The following is a 25,556-nucleotide window of genomic DNA, read 5'->3' as shown; positions in this document are numbered from 1 at the left end:
GAGTCAATGACCTCATACACTAATTTTTTTTTCTCTGTACTTTCTAACATGAAATATAAAATTTTGCAGATTTAAAAATACAAAAAACTCTTCACAATCATGAATCTTAATATTTTCAACAATGGCAATCCCAAATATTCTATGTCTTTGCTTACTACAGGATAATCGCATTTCCCCCTTTATCTTATTTCCTCATGTTTTAACTCACTAGATTGGGAACTTCTGTACAGAGTTGCGAGAGGCGGGGAAACCGAAGCGGTCAACAAATTCCTCTTTGAAGCCCGGGGCTACAACGAGTTCAACCCCAATGCAAAGGCAACCACAATCACACGTTCTCGGGCAACCTATAAACATTCGGACGTCCCTGATTGGGCCAACATTGGGATCAGGAAGGTAAGTTAAAAAGAAATATTACTAAAATTGTTATCATCAGAAGTAGTACCACCAATTACCATCATTAACATCAGCATTGCCATCGCCTTCCTCCCCACAATATCTATCCATGTAATCTTTAATCTTCCCTTTCCTCTTCAATATGCCATATAACTTAACCCTATCTAGGCCGGGGGGGGCCTCCGAGGCCCCCCCCCCCCTCAACGAGTCGTGCAATATTTTCGCCGCGCAAATTTTTTTGACTGCGCTGCTTGCTGACTTTTCACTTTCAAGTCTGGCGCAACTTTTGAGACCAATTTTGCGTCACCCGAGTACGCGGTTCCGAAATTATGCAACGTTATGTAAGAGCATGTCAGACCAAAAATTGCTCAAAAAAGTGATTTCGTGTACAAAGTCAATGCAAATTGTGTTTTCAACCAAAAATCATAAATGTATGATTATTTTTAGTTTTGCTGGTCTAAATGTATGTATTTTATGCTGTTTATGATCTTAGAAGAGTCCCCAACAAATTTCATTGAAAAAACAATGAAAAACAAAGGGTCCAAAAAACAAAGAAATACATTTAAGAAATTGCAAAAAACAATATACATGTAATACATAAGAAATTGATCTGATATCACAATTTTTTCATGGAAACTTGCTAAGAACACCACAAAGAGTTTCTATGCCAAAAATTAGAACATTTGGAGCTTTATTAATGGAGTCAAAGGAAAAAGTATGATTTCGCATACTAATTACGCATAAAGTAGCATAATTACTCAACAATTCGCATGAAATAAATTACTATACAATTTTGTAGATTATATCCCAGACAACCTGCGTGCCAATTTTCAGCGCGATCGCGGGGTCGACAGCCGAGATCTCAAGGGGGGGCCTGGGAGGCCCCCCCCCGGCCATATGAACTCCCAAAATACCCCGGCCTAGATAGGGTTAATACAAATTTAACTTTTGTATAAATTGTTATTCTGATATTTTTCTTACTTGACTTGGGCATAGTTTACATTGTTTTCTCTTTCCTCTAATAAGCAGCTTTTATTTGGGTTGGATTCCCCTCTACGCAAGCTTTCTGTCGCATTAAGACAGTTTCTTGCGCTGACCAATGTTGACTGACACTGCCTGGTGATTTGTATATTTATCTAAATTGCTTTGTATATTATTATTCATGGTTTATCTATTCCAGAAAAAAACAATACACATGCGGCAGCCAATGGCTGAAAAGAAATACAGATTCACAATAATAGAGCTTGGGCCATTATATAAAGCTGTTTAAAGTTAAGAGCGACTTTAAGAACGACTGGTGATCCTTTCTTGTAGTAAATGGTAGATTCGTTGGCGAGGGTTTCGCGCGCAAGAAAGGATCACCAGTCGTTCTTAAAGTCACTCTTAACTTATGAGCAGCTTTATGAAACGCCAACCAGGAAATATTAAGAGAAATCGTTAATGAGTAAATTTGAATCTGAATAATGGAAGGAAATTTCAGTTATTAAATTTTAATCAAACTAATAATGTATTCTAAATATAACCTTAATACATGTCAGGAAAATGAAAAAATACACTGATCAATTTGCTAGAAAGATGACAGCCAGTAATTTTGATGTTGAGTCGATGTACAGAAATAAGTAGAAAAGCTATTAAAATTTAATAGATTGAAGAAAATTATTTAATTATAGATTGTTTCAGTTTAAAATAGTGAATAGATTAATTGGTAGTTGCCAAAAATTTTTCAATTCAAAATGCTAATAATTAAAAGCCAGTTCTATGAATACAACATTTAGTAATAAATTAGTACGAAATATTATAATATGAATTCTTGAGCTGTATAAACGGAATACATGTATCAATGAAACTTTGAATAGATTAGTACTTATTTGCCACAAATTATGCAATAGCAAAATATGATTCATTAAAATCCAGTTCTATAAATACATCATTCAACAGTCAATTATTAAATAAAGTGAACAAGGAGCTATAGAAATTTCTATTATTATTAATCTGGTGACACGATATCTATTCCGGCAACAATTGCTCCAAACTTTTTTTTGTCTAAGGGTTTTATGATAGGTTTAGGGTTGGGTCATGGTAGGGAATAGCGGTTCATCCAGGGTTAAAGTTGGTCATTCCTTTAGTGTATGGAATTAACAGCGGAGAAATTGTCGGCGGAGCAAAAGTCATGGAACCATTAATTTAGGCTCAAACTGAACTTATCTTTCCTCTCTATGTTCAGGTTAAGGTTGATGTCTTCAATGCCGGTAGCATCATCGCAAGTTTCCGCTTCGATGGCCAGGCCTCCAATCTCAGCAACTGGTTTGAATGCGAGAGAATGATCTACAGCAGTTACAATGACCTCAACTCCTTGTCTTGCAGTCAACTGTTCTTCGGTCTCCCTTTAGGTGCAGGAGATGTGCAGGAGTTTGAAATCAGGTAAGTCAACTGTTCTTCGGTCTCCCCTTAGGTGCAGGAGATGTGCAGGAGTTTGAAATCAGGTAAGTCAACTGTTCTTCGGTCTCCCCTTAGGTGCAGGAGATGTGCAGCAGTTTGAAATCGGGTAAGTCAACACTTCTTTGGTCTCCCCTTAGGTTCAGCATATGTACAGGAACTTGAAATCATGTAAGATATTTGTTTTGCGCGAGATATGCTTAATTTGAGAATCTTGGACAATTTTCACGACGATTTTCCTTTAGTACTGTCAGAAGATTATTCCCAAATGATACGCTTAAAAATTAGAGCTGTGCTTTATAGATACCAGCGTTATAGAGAGAAAGCCCCTTTCCCTGAGACACGATTTGAATCGTTGATTTTTATTTTATTTTGCAGAACATTTAATGCTTCAGTGGGCTGTGATAGCGACCCCAGTCATCGAGTATGGCTCGATCTGCAAGACGTTGAGTCACCGCGGAACTGTACCTACGAGGCGCCGGATAATCGACTCATCAACTCTATCATCTTCGTCAGCAGCGCAGGAACGGGAGGAGAAACAGCGTTAGGTATGTTTTCATTTTCTTTTTGTCTTATACAGTTGGTCCCATAAAAAAAGGAATCCCGTTTTCAGAGATAGATTTCACAATTATCAAATTTGTTTTTATCGTAAATTTAACATTTATGGTAAGAGTGGAATCTCTTCTTTAATTTGAGATCAGAAGCTTTGCAAACCGTCCACGCATGACAGATAACAAGCAATAAATATTAGGACATGTCGGAAACGACCTGCCCAGAAACTTGCGTGTGAATCTGAATCCACTCTCATTTTAAGGGGATTAATGGCAGAAAATTGACGGAGAATACAAGGAAATGCTAATGCACAATGGTCAAATAAGCATGGTCATTATTCTGCACAATTTGATTTTGACATTCAAACTCATCTTGCACATTAATATGTGAAATATCTGTCTCATATTAGGTACATGTATCAAAATATAGAATGTGTGAATTTTAATGATGTCAACGAAGTATCATAATTCATTTGCGTTTGAAGAAAAAAAGACATTGCAATCTCGGTTTCGCTTTTTCTGGGATGCACTGTAGTAGTGGTAGATACCGAGTGCGGACTGGAAATTCTCTTCTGGGGCCTGTCTCATTAAACTCTTTATAATAACAAATCTTTTTTTAAATGTACACGTTGACATGGGCTGACAAGCACAGGAAAGAATAAGGATTATTCAGAACTAGCAGTGAGATCCCAGGAAAGTGCAATTTGTCAAATGAAGTTTTGTAATCAAGTTCAAGTTTATTTATTCAAAACCAAAAACATATTATAATCAAAATAAATATACATACAGTGTAAATTAGTTCATTAATAATAATAATAATAATATAGGGTATTTATATTGCGCACATATCCACCTTGTTAGGTGCTCAAGGCGCTCCTATATCACCCGGCTAAGCTAGGCGTTCATAGCGCACACAGCTTTTTAAGGAATTTCTTCCTACCGGTACCCATTTACATGTACCTCACCTGGGTTAAGTGCAGCACATTGTGGATCAGTTTCTTGCTGAAGGAAATTACGCCATGGCTGGGATTCGAACCCACGACCCTCTGTTTCAAAGTCCGGAGACTGATCCACTGGGCCACAACGCTCCATTAACACGTATCAGTTAGATTATAGCATAGACAAATTGGTTTTAGGACCCCTTTAAAAGCAAGGCTTGTGAGCGAGGCCCTGGAATATAATGATCAATTACATGAATATAGGAAATACTAATCTATAAAATACAAAAAGAGAGAAAAAGAATTATATAATGTTAAGAGTGCTATACTACAATGGAAAACTATTTACAAACACACATATACCCACACATCCACCCACACACGCACATAACATTACTGATGAGTAGGTCATCAACTTAAATGCAAAAAAGTACTAAAATACATATTGAAGGAAAATAATCATCTGTGCTGCACTCGACCCAGGTGAGGTGAATGGGTACCCGGCAGGATTATTTCCTTGAATGCACTGAGCGCCTGTGATGGTAGCTCGAGCTAAAGCCGGGGTAATAATAGCAGCGCTTTGTATCCTCAGGCAAAAAGCGCTTTATAAATCCAGCTATTATTATTATTATTATCTTTCAAGAAATTAAGTTTTGGATAACCTTTTGAACATGGAAAGAGTTTTACTATATTTTATATCAACAGGTAAACTGTTCCACTCTTTTATGCAGGATATACGAAAGGAGATCACTTTGAAAGAGAAATACTATGCTTAATGTATGGTGTTGAGAACACTGGTCGACGAATCTCTCTGTAGTAAACGTGTGTGAGTGACGTCACAAAGGTGCAATTTGCGCTCATGTATTAATATGAAACCCACAAATTCCGAATTAGATATTTAACATCACTATTACAATAGACATTGTTCACTTTTGTTTATGGAGGTGTTGTGGTCTAGTGGTTACAACTCTAGTCTTTCAATCAGAGGGGCGTGGGTTCGAATCCAAGCCATGGCGTGTTTTTCTTCAGCAAGAAATTTACCCACATTGTGCTTCACTCGACCCGGGTGAGGTAAATAGGTACCCGGCAGGAATTTAGTCCTTGAAACCCAGCGCGCGTAACATCTGCTCTGCTACGGCCAGGGTAATCATGCTGCATTACTCTAGAACAATTACCAACTTCTGATAAATTAGTGTTACGCATTTGATTAGCAAGTATAATTATTGTTATTGTTTGTCTTTTTGCACAGGAGCGAACATTGCAGAAGCAGATGTATTTACAATCTGGGTCCAACGAGGTAAGTTGTCTTGCTGCTCACAAAAGTAAACCAAGGGCCCCGTCTTACAAAGAGTTGCGATTGATCCGCTCAACCACAACTCTGGACGGCCAACAACGTCAACATCTGTAATGAAAATTTGTTCAAAATATTTTCTAGATATATATATTCATTCATGCATCGTTCTCATGAAGATTCAGTGCAATTCTCTTTGTCTACTATAAAGGAGAATGTGCAAATTTCCGGTAGAAAAAATTATGGTATGGATGGATTTCCATATAGTTGAGATTTATTGGATCAATCGTAATTCTTTGTGTGAGGGGGCCCAGGGGGGTGTTTCACAAAGATTTAGCTGTTACTCGATTAAATTCCATGTTGCGTGCAGTATAGAAGGCTTTGGTCAAATCATGCTATGAGGACGAATGTTTTTGCGTATCGAGTAGTAAGATTGCGCATTACATATGTGCCTGTCGGCATTAAGCGTGACTTAAGTCTCGCTTAACTTTGTAAACCCCTTCCCCACTGGGTACCCAGTCAGAAGAAATTCCTTGAATGCTTGAGTGCCTAATCAGACCAGCTAAAGCTGGGGTAATAATAACAGCATTGCCCGCTGGGAGAACAGTTTTTGGAAGTGGCTAATCTGGTAAAATATACTGTTACATGTATTATTATTATCATCATCCTTTTCAATTTTTCTCCTTTGTAGACTGTGATGAAAGAATCTCACCAGTAAGAGATGACGCCGTCTCCATTTCGTCCAACGGGAACGGCATCCGGGACTATCGCAATAACGAGTATTGCGACTTTTATCTAAGCGTGCACCCTTTTGATCGCATCTTGCTTGAATTCAGCGATTTTGAGCTTGAGGAGGACGAATGTCTCGCAAATGATTACGTTCAGGTATTCAAACTTCTTGAATTATGCAGACATTCGTGTCTGGGTTAAATCTCGATTGATTTTTTAGTATTATTTTTGACACTATACTCTTACAAAATAATGGCAAAAAGAAGCTGCTGAAAACTGCTTATCTAATAAAAGAGAGCCAAAGGAGTAAATAAGAAAGTCAAAAGGGGCCTAAGCTTTCGATCCTAGCAGAATCTTCGTCGGAGGCAAAAAATAAGTCACAATATCAAAAATAAGTGACAATATCAACTGAAAATTATGGAATGTTTGAATAATTGAAATTCTTCTCCCAGACAGTAGTGCTGTAGTGCGAATTGCGAAGCAGAAAATCATGTTCATAACAAGCTCATTTACTTTGAGTTATATGGTTTATTCACCTATGGATCGATCTGGAAAACCTGATCCTACTCCATTTCAGAAATTGCCAACCAGTACGTTTAAGCCGTATTTAGTACGTTTTTGCAACCAAAATACGGCAGTACGTTTTTTTTTTTTTTTTTTTTTACTAAATCGTAATTTATTGAGAAAAATAATCTCTATATGTCTCTATTTCATAAAACGTACTCAAATATGGTTAATAGATCAATGTAATTTCAGGTAACTTTTTTTTTCAATCATTTTGTTAAAACCAGTGTGAAGATATACACATGTTTTAATGTTCGTTTTTTTTTTCATCTGCAAGAGCAGTGCGCATTTTAGCTTGCATGCAGCTTGAGCGAGTGCGCCAAGCATTTTAATATGAAATACACTTTTTTGGGGTAAAATACATTTTTTTTTATCACAGAATACAGTTTTTCATTCCTAGAGGTTGGCAGGTCTGCCATTTGACCTTAATTTCCAATGTCTAGATTTCTACATCTTTTGAAAAGTGGTGATTGATTTTGCAAGTTGTATTTAGTCTACCATTCTTTCTTATGTCAGTGACAGACCACGCACTGTATCCCCTCGCCATGCCTTATCAAAATCCCAAGATTGTTCCGAGTATTCCAAATAATGTGCATCTCCATTCATTAGATGGGGTCCCAAACTTTTATCATTTGGATGTTTTTTTTATTTTCAGATTAGATTTCTGCTGATGATATTTATATACTTTTTATCCTATTAAGATTTTTTTTAATATGAATTATATTTTCAATTTTGTTCTGCCAACCCATTTTTATATAGTTAACACTCGAGCGCCTGATCACGGTAGCCATGCTAAAGTGGGGTAATTAGTATTCGGCGCTAAGAGACATTCGTATTAAGCGCTATATAAATGTTGCATATTATTATTATTAAAATGCCCAACAAGCAATCCTTGGTTCATAATAACGATAATGTACAAAATTTATAAAGCGCTTTATACAGAAGTTTTAAAGCACTAAGAAAGAAAAAAAAGAAAGTAGAATATATATGTACAAGATATCTTAGTAAAAGAACAACAAACTGAAAGTGAAAACATGAAAATAATTATTCATGCAAATATAGAGATAATCGGTAAAAATAAAGACTGGATAGTGAAACCTATTTAGAGGTGGTTTTTAACGAGGGACTTAAAAAGTTCTGACGATGGTGCTTGACGTACATTACTGGGGAGATTATTCCAAAGCTTCGGGGCAATAATTGAGAAGGATCTGTCACCGTAGTTGGTTTTAGTTCGTGGTCTGGGCAGCAGTTGAAGATGGGCAGTGATGTGGGAGTGGAGATGTCTGGATGCAGATGTTTTATCTATGATAATCCCCCCCCCCCTCCCTCCAGATCGAGAACACGGAAACGGCCTTTGCGCAGACCTTCTGTGGCGTCCAGCACCAGGTGATGTGGACCACCACTGCGAATGCCGCCCTCTTGAGGTTCCGAACGGACAGTGTGGTGACGTACAACGGATGGGGAGCTTCCGTGACAGCAGAACGGAGAAATTTAGAAGGTCAGGAATTCCATCTGTTTACAAGTGCTGATAACAATGTCGCTGACAAATTTTGTGACTTTGTTTTGTGACTTCATTCAAGTATCAAGCACAGTAGAGTATATGCAATCACAGTACTGCGCTATATAAATGGACCATGTTATTTTCATTGTAGATTGTTCGACCGTCACCGTTAACCCACCTGGCAACGTGACCAATCCCGATCACCCTAACTCGCTCCAGGAGTATCGCTACTACGCCTGTGAATACATCGTTCACGCCCACCCGCAAGACAGGGTCATCTTCTCGTTCTCGTCTTTCATCTTCCAGACCGAGAATCCGCCGGAGATGCAGGTACCTTTGTAATGTTTTGATATTCAAATTGGCAACATCTGAACTTTAAACGTAGGTCGGAAATCGCTAAAACATAACATGCAAATTTTAACATCTTTGTATGTGCGTCTCTTACATAGCAATAAGCCAGTTGGTAGTTCCATTCTGCGCATGATCAGAGAAAGGTCATTTGTACTAAAGTGGCGGTTTAAAATTTAATGAGATAAGCACCAACATTGGTGTCTTGATTATTCATATATTCTTTTCAATTGTGTTTTTCATTTGTATCCACAAAGAACAAAAATGCGTCCACGACTGGTATTTCACTGCAGTTTGCCAAGTACATTGTACAACATGCTATAATATGCATTCAAAGTAGAAATGCAACAAATACCTTCATGGAGTCTTCAATGGTGTGCTATTCTAGTCACCTGGTATAATTCAATTTCTTCATCCTGCTATATAAGGCATGCATATGTTATATCCTGCTTTGAAATTTGCCTATCATAATGAAATAAATGAAAGGCCATTTGACCAAAATTGTCCCTGATGTAACTACGAACTGGTCTATTGGTGTAAAGATCTATTATGGTGCCTTTTCTGCGAATGTGCGATTTAGAAAGTTCCCTACAGACAGTGTAGGAGAGTTATTGCGCAGACTGATTGTTATGTGAATTTTTTTGGGGGGTCACCAGTTTATACGAGTGGAATATCAAATGATGTCTCAGTTTTACAATGTATGCCTTTTGTATAAAATTTATTCTATTTTCTTTATATCTGTGATGCATGATCTAATAAATATCATGTCTTTATCTCCCCCTGCTCTTCCTGACTTATATATTCCCAGTTACTTGCCATATACAGTTTATGACTTAAAGGGGAAGTTCACCCTGACAAAAATGTTATTTTAAAGATGGCAGAAAAAGTTATGAAAAAATATTGATGTAGGTTTGAGGAAAGTACATCAAAAATAAAAAAAGTGATTACAATTTTATTTTAGTGATTTGTGACGCCATATGAGAACAGCTTTTCCATATATCGTGTACAGTAGTAAAAAAAAAATCAATAAATTGTCATTTTATCAAAAAAGGTTATTTTAAAGATGGCAGTAAAAGTTATGAAAAAATATTGATGTAGGTTTGAGGAAAGTCCATCAAAAAAGTGATTACAATTTTATTTTAGTGAGGACGTCATATGAGAACAGCTTTTCCATATATCGTCTACAGTAGTAAAAAGAAATTCAATAAATTTTCATTTTCTCAAAAAAGTTAATTTTTGTATTGAACCTTCAGTATATCAACAGACAAATCATTTCACATCCTTTCCTGAAAGAATCTTGTTAGTTTTAGTCATGAACCATAAAAAAATTGAAATTTAGGTACATTACATAACTTATGAGGCAGCTGCTCATAGGTGATGTCACAAATCGAAAAATCAAAATCCTAATAATTTAATCTTTTGATTTTCCTCGAACCTTCACCAATATTTTTTTCATTTTTTCTGGAATTTTTACCAGCTTTTCTTCAGGGTGAACTTCAAGCCTATGGCCAATTCTTGTCTAAACTGAAACCTTTCATCTGCCAACATACATTTCCTTGTCATTTACGACAGATTAATCCAAGGTCAAGCCAGCAGAACTTCATCGAGGTGTCCGGTTCTCTCTACCCATTCTCATGGACCTCGGACACCAACGAGCTGGCTCTGAGCTACCACGCCCCTCTTCCTTACCGGACCTACATCCTCTTCGAGGGCGACTACCGGACCCTCGAAGCTCCTCGACCGGCCAGTAAGTTACCTGGACCCTAACCAGGGCCCCCGTCTTACAAAGTGTTGCAAATTATCTGATCATCTTAAACTATATGGAAATCCAACAGTGTCTAATCTTTTCTTCAGGAGATGTGCATTGAAGTTCTTTATAAACAAAGAGAAGCTCACTGAATTTTCAAGAAAACAATGAATGTATGATTGTACCTCACATCTAGAGCATACTTTGTACAAACATGCATTTTTTATGTCGATGTTGCTGGCTGTCCAGTCTTGATTGATCAGATCAATCGCAAGTCTTTGTAAGACGGGGCTCTGGGTGAGCTTTTATAAAGTGTTTTATGGCCGGAGGGGGGGGCATTGGATCAACCCCCCCAAAGATCTCGGACGCCAAGTATAATGGTAGTGTGGGGTGTTATCTACAAAGCTGTGTGGTTAACTTTTTTTTATTATATTTTTTAACTAATGATTTAATTATGGGTCATTCCATGCCAATTCACGCTATAAATATTCGATTTTGCACCCTACGATCTCAGAATTTGTTGAAATTTGGTATACTAAAAATTCCCCATGGGCCAAGCACGAATCAAACAAAAAATAGTACAGTCAGTCCCGCATACCGATATGCATGCTGGTAAAGTTTCTACCAGTCCCATGCTATATGAGTTTTTCCAATCTTAAGTTACAGTATGCAAACAGATGAAAAGGAATTAAACTGGTCAATTAATAAATGAAAGTTTAAAACATTGCTTGTTTAATTTTACTCACTTTATTTAGATATTATCACTGTTGGTATTCTTTTATAATGAATTATTTAGCAAACCAACTGTTTGTATAGCCACATTGTACTAAAGTAGGGCTCTGTAGGAGGGCTCTGCTGCTCGCCTGCTAACTAGTACGGAGAAATATGACCACATCACCCCTGTCCTCACTGAGTTGCTCTGGCTACCAATTAAGTACAGGATCGAATTCAAAATCCTTCTCCCGACTTTCAAGGTTGTCCATGGTTTAGCTCCAGGTTATGTGACTTCCTAATAGAACGCCTGGATTGCGCTCATCTGGTACTGGTGTCACTGTTCATGTACCCATCGCACACCTCAAAGGATATGGAGACCGTGCCTTTTCATCTACCTCCCTTTTTCACTCCATGAAATTGACATTGAACTCCTCAAATCGTCTCTCAAGACTCACTTATTTCAGCAGATGTGTAGTATTTAGCTTAATTTGATGAGCCTGCTCCTATGAATGTTTTTAACAGAAATATGGTGCAATATAAATGATGTGGATCATCATCATCACATAATGTATTAGAATTTGTGGAATAACATGTACATTAATTGCAAGCAGGTATAATTGTAAATATTGATCACTTTTATTCTCGTTTTTAGGGTTTTCTCCACGAGCGTTTTCCATTTTCCATTATCGATAAAAACTGGACTTTTTAACTTTTTGCGTGGGAACCCAAGGACTGCATTGACTCGTCAATCGAGAGTGAACAATATATTTTTGTACTTTTAATCTCCCAGCCTGTCAACAGTTCTTTGACGCTGATATTGGAGGCTCTTTCTCGTGGCCTACGGAATCTCTATCCACGGGTCTGCAGAATTGTTACGTGATCGTGAGGACGGACCCCGACGAGAGTCGCCGCGTTCAGATTACCTTCAAGAATCTGAAGATGCCCCAGTCAGACTGCAATAGCTACATCAACGTAAGTAGTCCATGGTGTACTAGGAGTGCAAGTAAGAATAAAATCAGGGCCCCGTCTTACAAAAAGTTACGATTGATCCAATCAATCTCAACTGTATGGAAATCCATCCTTACCACAATTTTTTCTTCAGGAAATTTGCTTATTAAGCAGAGAGAATCACACTGAATCTTAAAGAGAATGATGAATGCATAAGAATACACCATGCCTAGAAAATATTTAGATGATGACATTGCTGGCTTTCCATAGCTGTGATTGATCAAATCAATCATAACTCTTTTTTAGTACTGGGCCCAGGTGTACTGAGACATTTTTTATTTCATTGTGACTGTGCCATGGGTCGGTAATGGCCTGGTGATAGAGTCGCTGTCCTGCAAGGCGTCGATGAGAAGTTAGCCTGTGAGTCATTGGTCAGCTTCAACATCAAATTGATATACATGTATGTCTTGGTCCCACTGCACTTACGGATGCAGAGAGGATGTAAAACGGAAAAGAATTTTGCCATCCGTTGGAAAACGTGTAATTTTTGTGTACTCTTTGCATATGTGTTTCATACGCTCTATATCCATCAAGCATCCATCCACTGTAATTTAATTGTTTGCCCATTTTGTCCATTGTCTGGAGCGGATGAAAACAGATGGAGCCAACCCGAAACTTTGCTTGTCCGCTGTATCCATTATGAGTACGTTTTGTGTCTGTCGGCCAGTGGGTCCGTTGCAGAAAGAATTGCGTTTAAACGCAAGTCAAAAAAATCAATCGCAAGTCCCAAATGCGCGCTGTTGATTGGTTGAAAATCAAGTTGCACATGATTTTTAGAGTTGCGATTGATTGCAACTCTTTCTGCAACGGGCCCCAGGCCTTTGAAGAGAAATGCCAGAATCCAATGTACAGCGCATCCCAGAAAAAAGGAAACTAGGATTCCCACATCTTTTTTTTAAAAGGCAAATTGAGATATTTCATTTACATCATCATACAATTCAATTATTCCTCTACATTTTGATACCTTATATGTGACGAACACTTCACACGTTAATGAGCTAGACGAGTTGGAAATTTTAATGTCAAAATCAGAGTGTATGGAGAATATTCGTTCTTGATAGGACAACCGTTCTTATTCGGTTGTCCTTAAGGTGGAGCGTTGTGGCCCAGTGGATTAGTCTCTGGACTTTGAAACAGTGGGTCTTGGGTTAGAATCCAAGCCATGGCGTAGTTGCCTTCAGCAAGGAATTCATCCACATTGTGCTGCACTCAACCCAGGTGAGGTAAATGGGTACCTGGCAGGAATTTATTCCTTGAAATGCATGTGCGCTGTAATCTTAGTAATTACAGCTGCCAAGCTACAGCTGGGATAATAATATCCAAGTCCTTTGGAAGAGCATACAGACATTATTCATAATTGTGATATGCGCTATACAAGAACTGTTTATTATTTATTATTCGACGATTGACTCATTAGCATTTCTTTTGTATTCTTTGTTAAGTTGCTCTCACTGATCCCTGAAATGAGAGTGGATTGAGATTAACACTTTGAGTTTCAGCGCAAAACGTTTCTGATTGTCCTCAATATTTCTTTGTAATCTGCCATGCATGAATGAAGTGCTAAGCTGTTGGTCTCAAATTAAAGAGGAGATTCCACTCTTACCGTAAGTGTCAAATTCATAATAAAAACATGTTTAATTGTGAAATCTATCTCTGAAAACGGGTTTCCAATTTTGTGGGACGCACTGTATAGGGGCCAACCGATGTCATCTTCAGAAATTTGAGGTTTGAGACTCCAATCAAGATTAATCAACCACCTAATCAGTTTCTAACTTCCCAATGATATGAAATGCACCTGTGAATGTTTAACACAAATATGGTGTAATATAAATGCTGTGGATCATCATCATCAAATGCACAAATTTTTGCTCTTATTCTTTAGACCCTAGATACCACCTCAAGGCGTAATGACATGTACTGCCAGAGGATCCGTATCCCATTCGCTTGGACATCTGACGCAAATGAAGTAAGTCAAATTTCAAGATAAATACCAGTAGTGGTAACGATCTCAAAATGAGCTTCAACAGAATCCAATAAAATGACCATGCAAGTGTTTGTATGTATAGATAACGAATATGTGCCAAATGGTTATTGGTAATTGCTGAGAATTTAGCAAAATAATCACAGAATTCCATCAAATGTTGGACATTTTTCCAAGCAATCTTAATACTGCCCCACATATGCTTTTTTGTGTTAGTGATCATCAGAATTATCGATTTGGGGCTAAGATTGAATGATTTTACAAAGATAAGTTTACATTAATGTACCAGATCTGGGTGTATAGTAATATTTTGGCAACCTTGATTTAAAAGACTTTCTCATGAAATAATTGTTTGCTGCAACTACTATGAGATTCCAATCTCCCTGAAAATGGTTTTTATTTTGTAAAATGTACTGTATAGTCCCAAAAATTTTGTCATGTCCTCAGATATGGTTGTTTTTCAGTAAATTACAGTTACATAAAGATAAATGCTAGTTGTGATTACGATTTCAAAATTCATCCTTACATATCCAATAAAATGACCATCCAAGTGTCTTTGTTTGCATGAATTAAAATTGTGTGCCAAAGGATTGTGGAATCAATTGTGTAATCACAGAATGACTTTTACAGACTTTTTTGTGAAATCAGTGTTTATTGCACTAACTTTCATTTATCTAAACTGGGTTCCAAAAAAAACTTTTCAAACTTCATAAGTGCACTACACAAAGTGCACTTGGTCAAAATGAACGAAATTTTAACACAGACTAGCTTCAATAATCTTTGCTAAGTACATGTCAGTAGTTAAGATATTGGTTTAATAACAAAGAGGCTGTATCCCCTAACATCAATTGGTTTCAGAATCCAAAGTCACAAAATGTAAAAAAAGAAACCAAGGAAAATGAGGTTTAAAATGCTAATTTTTTACTTCATGTAACTTCTTAGTTATTGAGGCAATCAATTAAACATGCCGATGGTCATACTGTGAACTTTAATAAACTGATAAGTTTGTTTAATCCCATCTCATGTTCATTGGTCTTTCTTTTGCCATTTTGTTACTTCGGATTCTGGAACCAGTTGTTTTGAGGGGTTGTAGCCTCTTTGTGATTAAACAATTCTCTTTATTCTGGACATGTGCTTAATGAAAATTATTGACGCTAGCCTGTGTCAAAATTTTGTTCATTTTGATTGAGTGGAATTTGTGTAGTGCGCTTGTGAAGCTTGATAAGTTTCTTTTGGAACCCAGTTTATACAGTCACGTGGTATCTTTTTGGTTTACCTCACGTAGGTAGTGATCCAGTTCTTCCATGGGCCGACCTTTGCCCTCCATCAGGTCGAGGTCGAATACAGAAGCAGAGCCAGGGTCAGGCCTGATGGTAAGGTCAAATTTCATTTATTCTGTTTCCTGTTTATAGTTCATATGATCGTTATATAATCACTTATTGAACTTTCTTTGACAGTTGTTGAAGGGAAAGTTCACCCCCAACAAAAAGTTGATGGGAATAAAGGGAGTAAAATCAATCAAAGCAATATGCAAATATCTTTAGAATTAGATATGAAATACACATGTAAAGTTATGACATTTAGTTTTGTTGATATTGGTGGATATTTTGCATTGTGCTTGTTGGACTTTTCTCTTTGTATAAGTTCCACTTTGAATAAGTTCCACTTTGTATCCTCTGGAAAAAAGCAGTATATAAATCCAGCTTTTAGCCAATTCACGGTTAGCTCATGATCTACTTTTTTCAAATGACCTTTGCAATTTTCATTAGGATGAGCACTGACATTTTCAAATGAACATGTTGCCTATTTTAATAAAGCTTTCCCGGCAAAGCATTCAAATTTCAAGAAGAAAGGCAATGTATAGAGCAGGTGACTAGAATAGTTCATCAGGGTAAAGTTTGGAAATTTGTTTGTTTTATTGTCTGCTTTTGGCACATTCGACTATTGTTTGGGCTACTGTCAAATACCAGTGATTATGAAGACTTTGTTACTCTTCAGCTGGGATGTGATGAAAATATTTTAAAAGGAATACATGAATCACAAATGCCTATGGCAGTGAATTTAAAAACAACCTCCATGGTTTATTTCAGATTTCTTTTTGCTGCCCGTGCGCAGTTTACAACCATGAACTGGCTTACAGTATACAAATATACCAGGCTTTGAGTGAGTATAGCGGGAATTATTTTGGCATTACTATTTTATTAGATTTGCCAGTAAAACCGTGGATGAATAATTCCCTCTATACTATCGAAATAAAGGCCTGGTACAGTACATGTATATTTGTTTTATATCCTACTGTAATAAGTTAGAGCAATAGATCTTGATAATCTAGTTTTTGTACTCGTAGTTCATCCTTCTTTAATATGAATCAAATATAGATAACACACTGCGCTGACTGACCTACTTTTCCTGAAGCTACACACTCAGCACGCGGAATGAGTATTAGTGCCTGCGCTGTCGTGATCTGTGATGTCAATGATGGAATACAGTGCATTATTCCATCATTGACTTCGCGGAATAGCAAATTTTCTTCAGTGGGCGTTTCATTTTTAACATCGCAAAATAGTGAGAAAATGTTTGGTCACATGATGCTATTTAAACCAATCAGCACACAGGATTTAATTTATGTAGGACGTAATGCCTCTTGTATCCTCTTGAAAATGTGCTATATTAACCCAGCTATTGCTACACCTCTCTATCTTTCGCGTGTTCTCCAGATGCCCAGGTATTCACTGATCTTGCAGGTGGCGCTTTCAGCAGTCCCAACTACCCCCATCCGTACGACTCGGATACCCAGATGGAGTACCTCTTACACGCCCCTGCAGAACATCTTGTCATCGTGGTCTTCAAAGACTTCTCAATCGAAGGTGAGTCATCAAATAGATTACAAAAATACTTCCATATGACAAATAACTGATGAATAATAAGGATTGTATACTCGGAATGGCTGGCTGTGTAACTCCCCCCCCCCCCGACTTGGCTTCGAACCTCAAATAAAATATTTCTTTTTTGCCTCTTTGTTAACTTGTCTATGGCATGTCTATGGTCTATATTATGTTTGTTCCACTTTATATGTTTGTCATTTTGCCTCCGACGAAGATTCTGCTAGGATCAAAAGATTAGGCCCCTTTTGACTCTCTAATTTACTCCATTGGCTCTCTTTTATAGATAAGCAGTTTTCAGAAGCTTTTTTCTGCCATCTGTCTTTGTTAACTTATCATGATCCCTATTTATGATTGTCATCTGGGCAATTCTTGGTCACGACCAAAATTATGACAAGTCTTGATTTTAATTAGTTATAAATCTTAAAGTTTAGAGATGTATATCTAATTATGCTGATTTTTATAGTTTAATTTCATTTTGAAATTCACAGGAATTTCGAAATGAAATAACTCTTTCAAAATCATTCTTCTGTGTGAAGTCATACAGGTGACCCACTTCTTTGACATCTGACCTTGAACCTGCATATTGGAGACAACAAAAAATACGGCGGCGTCAACATCAAATCTTAACCTAAGGTTATGTTTTTGAAATGACATCATAACTTTGAAAGTATATGGACCTAGTTCATGAAACTTGGACATAAGGTTAATCAAGTATTACTGAACATCCTGCCTGAGTTTCAGGTCACATGACCAAGGTCAAAGGTCATTTAGGGTCACTGAATTTAGACCATGTTGGGAAAATTATTTTCAAAATCTTAACCGAAGGTTAAGTTTTTGAAATGACATCATAACTTAGAAAGTATATAGACCTAGTTCATGAAACTTGGGCATAAGGTTAATCAAGTATTAGTGAACATCCTGCTCGAGTTTCAGGTCACGTGACCAAGGTCAAAGGTCATTTAGGGTCAATGAACTTTGGTCAAGTTGGGTGTATTTGTTGAATTACTATCATAACTTTGAAAATTTATGGATCTAGTCCATGAAACTTGGACATAAGGTTAATCAAGTATTAGTGAACATCCTGCTCGAGTTTCAGGTCACGTGACCAAGGTCAAAGGTCATTTAGGGTCAATGAACTTTGGTCAAGTTGGGGGTATTTGTTGAATTACTATCATAACTTTGAAAATTTATGGATCTAGTCCATGAAACTTGGACATAAGGTTAATCAAGTATTAGTGAACATCCTGCCTGAGTTTCAGGTCACATGACCATGGTCAATGGTCATTTAAGGTCAATAAACTTAGGCCATGTTGGGGGTATACATGTATGTTAAATTACCATCCTAACTCTGAAAGTTTATGGATCTAGTTCATAAAACTTGGACATAAGAGTAATCAAGCATCACTGAACATCCCCTGTGAGTTTCAGGTCACAAAACCAAGTCAAAGGTCAGTTAAGGTCAATAAACTTAGGCCATGTTGGGGTAATTGTTGAAGTGCCATCATAACTTTGAAAGTTTATGGATAGAGTGAATGAAATGTGGACATGGGTGTAGTTGACAGTCTTAAGTCTCTGTTCAAATGTCATTTATGGTCAATGAACGTGGTATTATGTCATTATATGAATGATGTTTTTGTTAATGATTATTTTATAGTAGTTTTCAAAGTTAGCACTGCTGCTATATTAAATTGCGTAATGCAGGCGAGACTGCCAGAGGCGTTCCACTTGTTTTTAAAGTTACTCTAATTTGGTTTGGATGTTCTTACACTCTGAACATTAATCTATTATCAAACATAAATTAGTAGGAAAAAAATATTGGGAACTAATTTTTTTTGGTATGTGTTAACATTTCCATTTTGAAATTTCCGTCCGTGATGAAAAAAAAGATGAAAAGTTTTTTTAATTCTTTATCAGAATAGAAATAAAAAATAAAAAGGTGTAGAGGTATCTCACTAAACACTGTACATCATTTTATTTGAACATAGCTGAAATCCATACATTTTATCCATATCATAAACTCAATCCAAAATGATCATGGACGGACATTAATTTCATCACGGACGGACAAAGTAAATTTACTCAAATTCAATTCACTCTAGTTTTGTTGTTTTCAAAGTTACTCCAATTTGGTTTGGATTTTCTTGCACTCTTAACATTAATCTATCATCAATCATAAATTGGTAGAAAAAAAATATAGGAAGTAAATTTTTCTGGTAGATGTGTCCGTGATGAAATTAATGTCCGTCCGTGATCAGTTTTTGATATGGATAATATGTATGGATTCAGCTTTTTATTCTTTATCAAAATAGAAACAAACATAAAAGTGTGTAGAAGTATTTCACTAGACACTGTACATCATTTTATTTGAACATAGCTAAAATCCATACATTTTACGCATATCATAAATCAATAATAATATCTTTGTTTGGATGTTATTGGGGCTAAATTGTTGTCAGGAAAAATTGTTAAACATAATTGGAATGCAGATAGAGTTGGAAAGGTACATGTGTGTCAAAAAAGCAGGAAATAAAATATGGCAAGAACAAGTCCAAAGCTGTAGATTTAATCTATTCAAGCTTGCAGAAAGTGATGGAAAAGAAGAAAGTAGAATGCATAATCTGATAAGTCGAAAAATCTTCAATTTTTCCATGTACAAACCTATGGATTCACAATGCTTCTAACAGAACATGACATCACGGTCATGAGGCTTGTGAAAAGGACAAGAATACCTTTTTTCGAAGTCCATTTTGGAGCTAATTTTAAGCAAATTGCTTATCTGGTAAACTGTTAAAATGCATACTATTTTAAAGCTTGCACTGCAGTGTTTAGAAGCATAATAAGCTTTTAATTGGTATATGAATTATCGATTTCAATTTTGGATTCGGTCAGAGCCTAAATACATGAGGGCTGTTGATGTTATGGGGTGTCTCCACTTTAATATGGACAAAAGATGAATTTGAAGAGAGCCTCTGACAAGTGTTGTGGTCATACTTGATCCACCAAACAAGCATAAGGATCAGCAACCTTTGAATCTTTTGGATTTAGTTAATGAACCTAAAAACATCTTTGCTCTCGGAAAATTATTGCCTAAAAATGTATTAACATGTATCATCATGATATATCATAAAAATAGTTGTATCAATATGATCATTGATCAACTAGATGTTGATTTGGTACCTACTTGTATTCTATCATTTGAAAAGAAGACAATATGCATTAGGACATTCTTTACATTTGATTTTGACAAGAGCTGTGTTGAAAGCAATCATATGTCTAGATTATACTGTGCGTCTAGCATAGAAATCAAGTTGCTACAACTTAAATCAAGTTGTAGCAACTTGATTGTGCAACTAATACTGTTTAATCATATTAAAAAATGTACAAATCATCAATAAAATAGCATTTATTCCCCCAAAAAAGTAATAAGAACTTCTTACAAGGTACTTCCAATGTATTTTAATAGTGTCCGTCCGTGATGTCGACCGAGATGTCCGTCCGTGATGGAAAATATTTGCAATTCTCTCAGAAGTTTGATATTGGTTAAGAATTCAATATGCTGAACATAGAAGCTAACATACCTGAGTGTTAGTTGCATTAACAATTATTGGTCAATGTTAAGCTATTTAGATAGAAACAATAAAAATGTACAAAAATTCTGAAAGCCACATTTCTATCATGTCCGTCCGTGATTTGGCACATTTACTGGATATCTATGTTTGTAGGTAACCATGGCAACAAACTTTTTTTATCATTCAGCATACTTTGTCCTACCCTTCTCTATAAAACACAAAGGAACCTTGTTCATCTTATTCCTAATTTGTTACAAGCCTTCAAAATTTCCTAAATCTATCAAATGTCCGTCCGTGATGAACCGATCACGCTCTGCATCGGTTGGTTGGGCGGAGGGACCATCAGGTCATAGTGATTAAGTTTGCTATCCTCTTCCATGGCCACCAACTGATGCACTAAGGGCTGCTACCAAATATTGCATTTGTATTATGTTCTCTGTAATTTAATGTAATGATATTGATGTTATATTTGGAAATTGAATTTTGGTAGTGAGTGAGTGGGTGAGTGAGTGAGTGAGTGGGTGGATGGGTGGGTGGGTGAGTGAGTGGGTGAGTAAGTGGGTGGGTTAGTGAGTGGATGGGTGAGTGAGTGGATGGGTGGTTGGGAGGGTGAGTGAGTGGGTGGGTGAGTGACTGAGTGAGGGAGGGAGGGAGTGAGTGGGTGGGTGGTTGGGAGGGTGAGTGAGTGAGTGGCAGGGTGAGTGAGCGAGTGGGTGACCGAGTGAGTGAAGGAGTTGGGGAGTGAGTGAGTGGGTGGTTGGGTGAGTGAGTGAGTGAGTGAATAAATTGCCAGACCAACCTCAAATAAATGATTCCAACTGTATTATCTCACAGCCTTGTGTATATGTATTATATTACAATATAGAATGCTAAAATGGATCCTGATCAAACGATTGGCTGAAATCTATCACATGACCAGTCATTTATTATAGCTAATGACTAGTTCTATTGAGCGGTCATGGTTTGAGATGGGAAAGGTCTATCAATTAACACAACCCACATCATTTTCTTATAAAATATGTGATATAATACACATCGTTTTATTCAGCACCATAATCTCCACCTGTTTGCCTTTGAAATGGTCTGTGAAAGGCTTGTAAGAACTCATCCAAAGGTACCTCATTCATATAATTCTTACCTGCTAACGCCCTTGATGAAGTGAATTATTTATATACTATACACCATTAGATAGTATTTACTATTCCCTCGTTGAATGTGTAGGTGCAATAGAACCAAGTCATCTTAGAGAGCGTGTGAAAAGAAATGGTGAAAGCACGGAGGACCTTGCTGCCCACTTCAAGCACATGTACAAGAGACAGACAATAGTGGAGCCACCAACGCCGGAATGCCGTTACGACTTTGTCAGGGTATGTAACGACTTTGTTACATAGTAAATGAAGAGGCTTTAATAGGAGGAAATTATAATTTGTAAACAAATTTTCTGCATTACTCCTATGTATTTAAGATCGCATGCTCAATCTTTAATGACAATCATAAGTCAGAAAAAATTGGAACCAGTGGGATTCGAACCTACCATCTACTGCTTTCCGGGCAGCGACTTAACCACCAGGCTATTCTGGTTCACGGCTAAATCACGATGAACTGGAATTCAAATACCCTCGATCCTCTTCTTTCTGACTCATTAATATGCAAATGCAGTCCGCCGTGGACAAAAGATAGTAAATGAAGAGGCTTTAATAGGAGGAAATTATAATTTGTTAACAAATTTTCTGCATTACTCCTATGTATTTAAGATTGCATGCTCGATCTTTAATGAAAACGTAAGACTTTGTTACAGTGCATGCAATGACGATTGATTTTTGTAACATTGTCAACAAATTTGAACCATTGCACTTTGACTTGGAAACATTGTTTTATGACTTTGTAATGTCACTTTATGACTTTGTAATGTTACAACTTTGTAACAATGTTGCATGACTTCGCAACATCATTTTATGACTTTTTAACATCGTTTTGTGACTCCGTGTTTATTTTACGACTCTGTAACATTTTTTTTACAATTTTGTAACATTGTTGTATGACTTTCAAATATTGTTTTACGACTGGGTAACATTGTTTAAAGACTTTGTATTTTATGACCTTGTAACTTTATATTCCGACTTTGTTGCAGTGTTTTTAATTTCTTATTAAAGGTGATTTTCATTATCTTAAGTTGATGAAATCCTTTCATCTGGTAGACTGAGAGCAAATTTGGTCAGTTAAAATCACTGACAACTGTTAAAAGCTGATGAAATCACTTACATTATGCTACATGAATTTTACCCAGGAGATTTCATTTAACAGTGATTTTCACTTGCAACTGTTCTATGCAACTGAAATCCTTGCCTCTGATTGGCTGAGAGCAAATAAGCCAGTGAAAATCTCTGTCAGTATGCATAATGCACTTCATCCAGAAGCATTTCATAAAACATATTAATTGATAATTGTTATAAGCTACTGAAATCCTTGCATCTGATTGGCTCAGAGCAAGTTTGTCTGTGAAAATGTCTGACAAGATTCTTCATGAAGCATGTAATAAAAGAAACTGTCAGTGATATTCACCGACAGCTGTTACAAGCTACTGAAAGTCTTTCATGTGATTGGCTGAGATCAAAGTTGTGAGTGAAAATGTCTGACAAGATGCATCATGCACCTCTCACAAGCTTTTCATGAAACAAATATTAATTTTCACTGGCAACTGTAAGAAGCTACTAACATTTTTACAACTGATTAGCTCAGAGTGAATTTGTCGGGTGAAAATCGCTCACAATACATGTATGCTTCATTCGTTTCACCCAGGAACATCTCATTAAACAAATAGTAATTTTCACCGACAGCTGTTAAAAGCTACCAAAACTATTGCATGTGATTGGCTGAGAACAAAGTTGTGAGTGAAAATCTCTGACAAGATGCTTCATGCACCTCACCCAGAAGCTTTTCATGAAACAAATATTAATTTTCACTGGCAACTGTAAGAAGCTACTAACATTTTTACAAATGATTAGCTCAAAGTGAATTTGTTGGGTGAAAATCACTCACAATATGCTTCATTCGTTTCACCCAGGAACATTTCATTAAACAAATATCGATTTTCACTGGCAACTGTTATAAGCTACTAACATCCTTACAACTGATTAGCTCAGAGCAAATTTGTTGGTGAAAATCACTCACAATATGCTTCATTCATTTCACCAAGGAACATTTCATTAAACAAATTGTCAGTGATTTTCACTTCCCCTCTTCCCACTTTAGGTTGAAGATGTCTTGGAGAACCGGGAGACCACCTACTGCGGGGACCAGCAGCCGTTTGGTGTGGCTACCCAAGGCAACGAGGCCCTGGTCCTGTTCCAGACCGATAGGACCGTAGAGAAACGAGGATTCGACGCCCTCTATGCGTTCGAGCCCAGGCCCGCTATTTCAGGTTTGTAGATCATTAAAGAAAACAATTTATTTTTTATTTATTTAAAAATCTTTATACAGGATAAGCATGTTCAGATAATATATACACTGTTTTTCAACATGGTCCTGTTGACGTAGTAAACATCTAACAATGTACAGAAAAAAATGCATTAAACAATTTAAATTCAGACATAATACTAAATTGAAAGTTTAAAACATAAACCGGCATAAAGATGAATAGAATGGAGAGCGGAGGGAGTGTTACTCGAAGTGTGTTTTCTTATATTTCCTTTTAAAAGTATCAATTGAAGTTGCATTCTGAAGTTCTGAATCTAAACTATTCCATACATTTTCTCCTGCATATCTTAAGCTATTCTTAAAAAACTCAATGTTCGGTTTAGGTATAATATTTCAAATTCCATCTATAATTTGCTAAAACGCTGATCTCTCATTTGTACGATAGTAGAAAAATTAGGGTTTGAAGCCCTCTGTGAGTTTCGGCCCAGGCCAGCTATATCAGGTTCGTAGATCATTAAAGAAAACAATATTTCAAATTCCGTTTTTAATTTGCCAAAACGTTGATCACACATTTGTACGATAGTATAGAAATGAGGGTTTGACGCCGTCTATGCATTCGAGCCCAGGCCAGCTATATCGGGTTCGTAGATCATTAGAGAAAACAATATTTCAAATTCCGTTTTTAATTTGCCAAAACGTTGATCACACATTTGTACGATAGTAGAGAAATGAGGGTTTGACGCCGTCTATGCATTCGAGCCCAGGCCAGCTATATCGGGTTTGTAGATCATTAGAGAAAACAATATTTCAAATTCCGTTTTTAATTTGCCAAAACGTTGATCACACATTTGTACGATAGTAGAGAAATGAGGGTTTGACGCCCTCTATGCATTCGAGCCCAGGCCAGCTATATCGGGTTTGTAGATCATTAGAGAAAACAATATTTCAAATTCCGTTTTTAATTTGCCAAAACGTTGATCACACATTTGTACGATAGTAGAGAAATGAGGGTTTGACGCCCTCTATGCATTCGAGCCCAGGCCAGCTATATCGGGTTTGTAGATCATTAGAGAAAACAATATTTCAAATTCCGTTTTTAATTTGCCAAAACGTTGATCACACATTTGTACGATAGTAGAGAAATGAGGGTTTGATGCCCTCTATGCGTTTGAGCCCAGGCCAGGTTTGTAGATTGATCATTAAAGACAGAATATTGAAAATGAAAAAACTTACTAAAACCTTTGTCGGCAGAGAAACAAGGATTCAACGCCCTGTCCAGGCCAGCTATATCGGGTTCGTAGATTGATAAAGAAAAAAATTCTTATGTTCATTTTATGATTTCCAAAACATTCAATCATTTTTATTTAGATACCGTTACAAGTTTTATGTCTCTTTAATGTACAGAATTTCTCGATGTTTTTTCCTGCCATCCCCCCTCCTTTTTTCTTCTGTAGAAATTTGAGGATAAAACAGGAAAGAGGCCA

At 36.8% G+C, this 25,556-nt stretch overlaps 1 protein-coding gene across 1 annotated transcript in view; it reads left to right on the top strand.

The window, feature by feature from the left end:
• LOC129267927 (cubilin-like) overlaps positions 1-25,556 on the top strand; it is a 60,534-nt gene that overhangs the window by 15,140 nt on the left and 19,838 nt on the right. The window contains exons 10-23 of the mRNA XM_064104551.1: positions 212-393; positions 2,618-2,814; positions 3,208-3,377; positions 5,568-5,615; positions 6,301-6,494; positions 8,235-8,400; positions 8,555-8,733; positions 10,324-10,498; positions 12,003-12,184; positions 14,103-14,186; positions 15,487-15,574; positions 16,919-17,068; positions 21,877-22,022; positions 23,908-24,076. Coding sequence (XP_063960621.1) covers positions 212-393; positions 2,618-2,814; positions 3,208-3,377; positions 5,568-5,615; positions 6,301-6,494; positions 8,235-8,400; positions 8,555-8,733; positions 10,324-10,498; positions 12,003-12,184; positions 14,103-14,186; positions 15,487-15,574; positions 16,919-17,068; positions 21,877-22,022; positions 23,908-24,076 — 2,130 coding nt within the window. The remainder of the gene's footprint in view (positions 1-211; positions 394-2,617; positions 2,815-3,207; positions 3,378-5,567; positions 5,616-6,300; positions 6,495-8,234; positions 8,401-8,554; positions 8,734-10,323; positions 10,499-12,002; positions 12,185-14,102; positions 14,187-15,486; positions 15,575-16,918; positions 17,069-21,876; positions 22,023-23,907; positions 24,077-25,556) is intronic.

This window comes from Lytechinus pictus, chromosome 9, assembly GCF_037042905.1.
Source record: "Lytechinus pictus isolate F3 Inbred chromosome 9, Lp3.0, whole genome shotgun sequence".
Classification (NCBI taxonomy): domain Eukaryota; kingdom Metazoa; phylum Echinodermata; class Echinoidea; order Temnopleuroida; family Toxopneustidae; genus Lytechinus; species Lytechinus pictus.
This window is presented reverse-complemented; position numbering and strand designations above follow the sequence as displayed.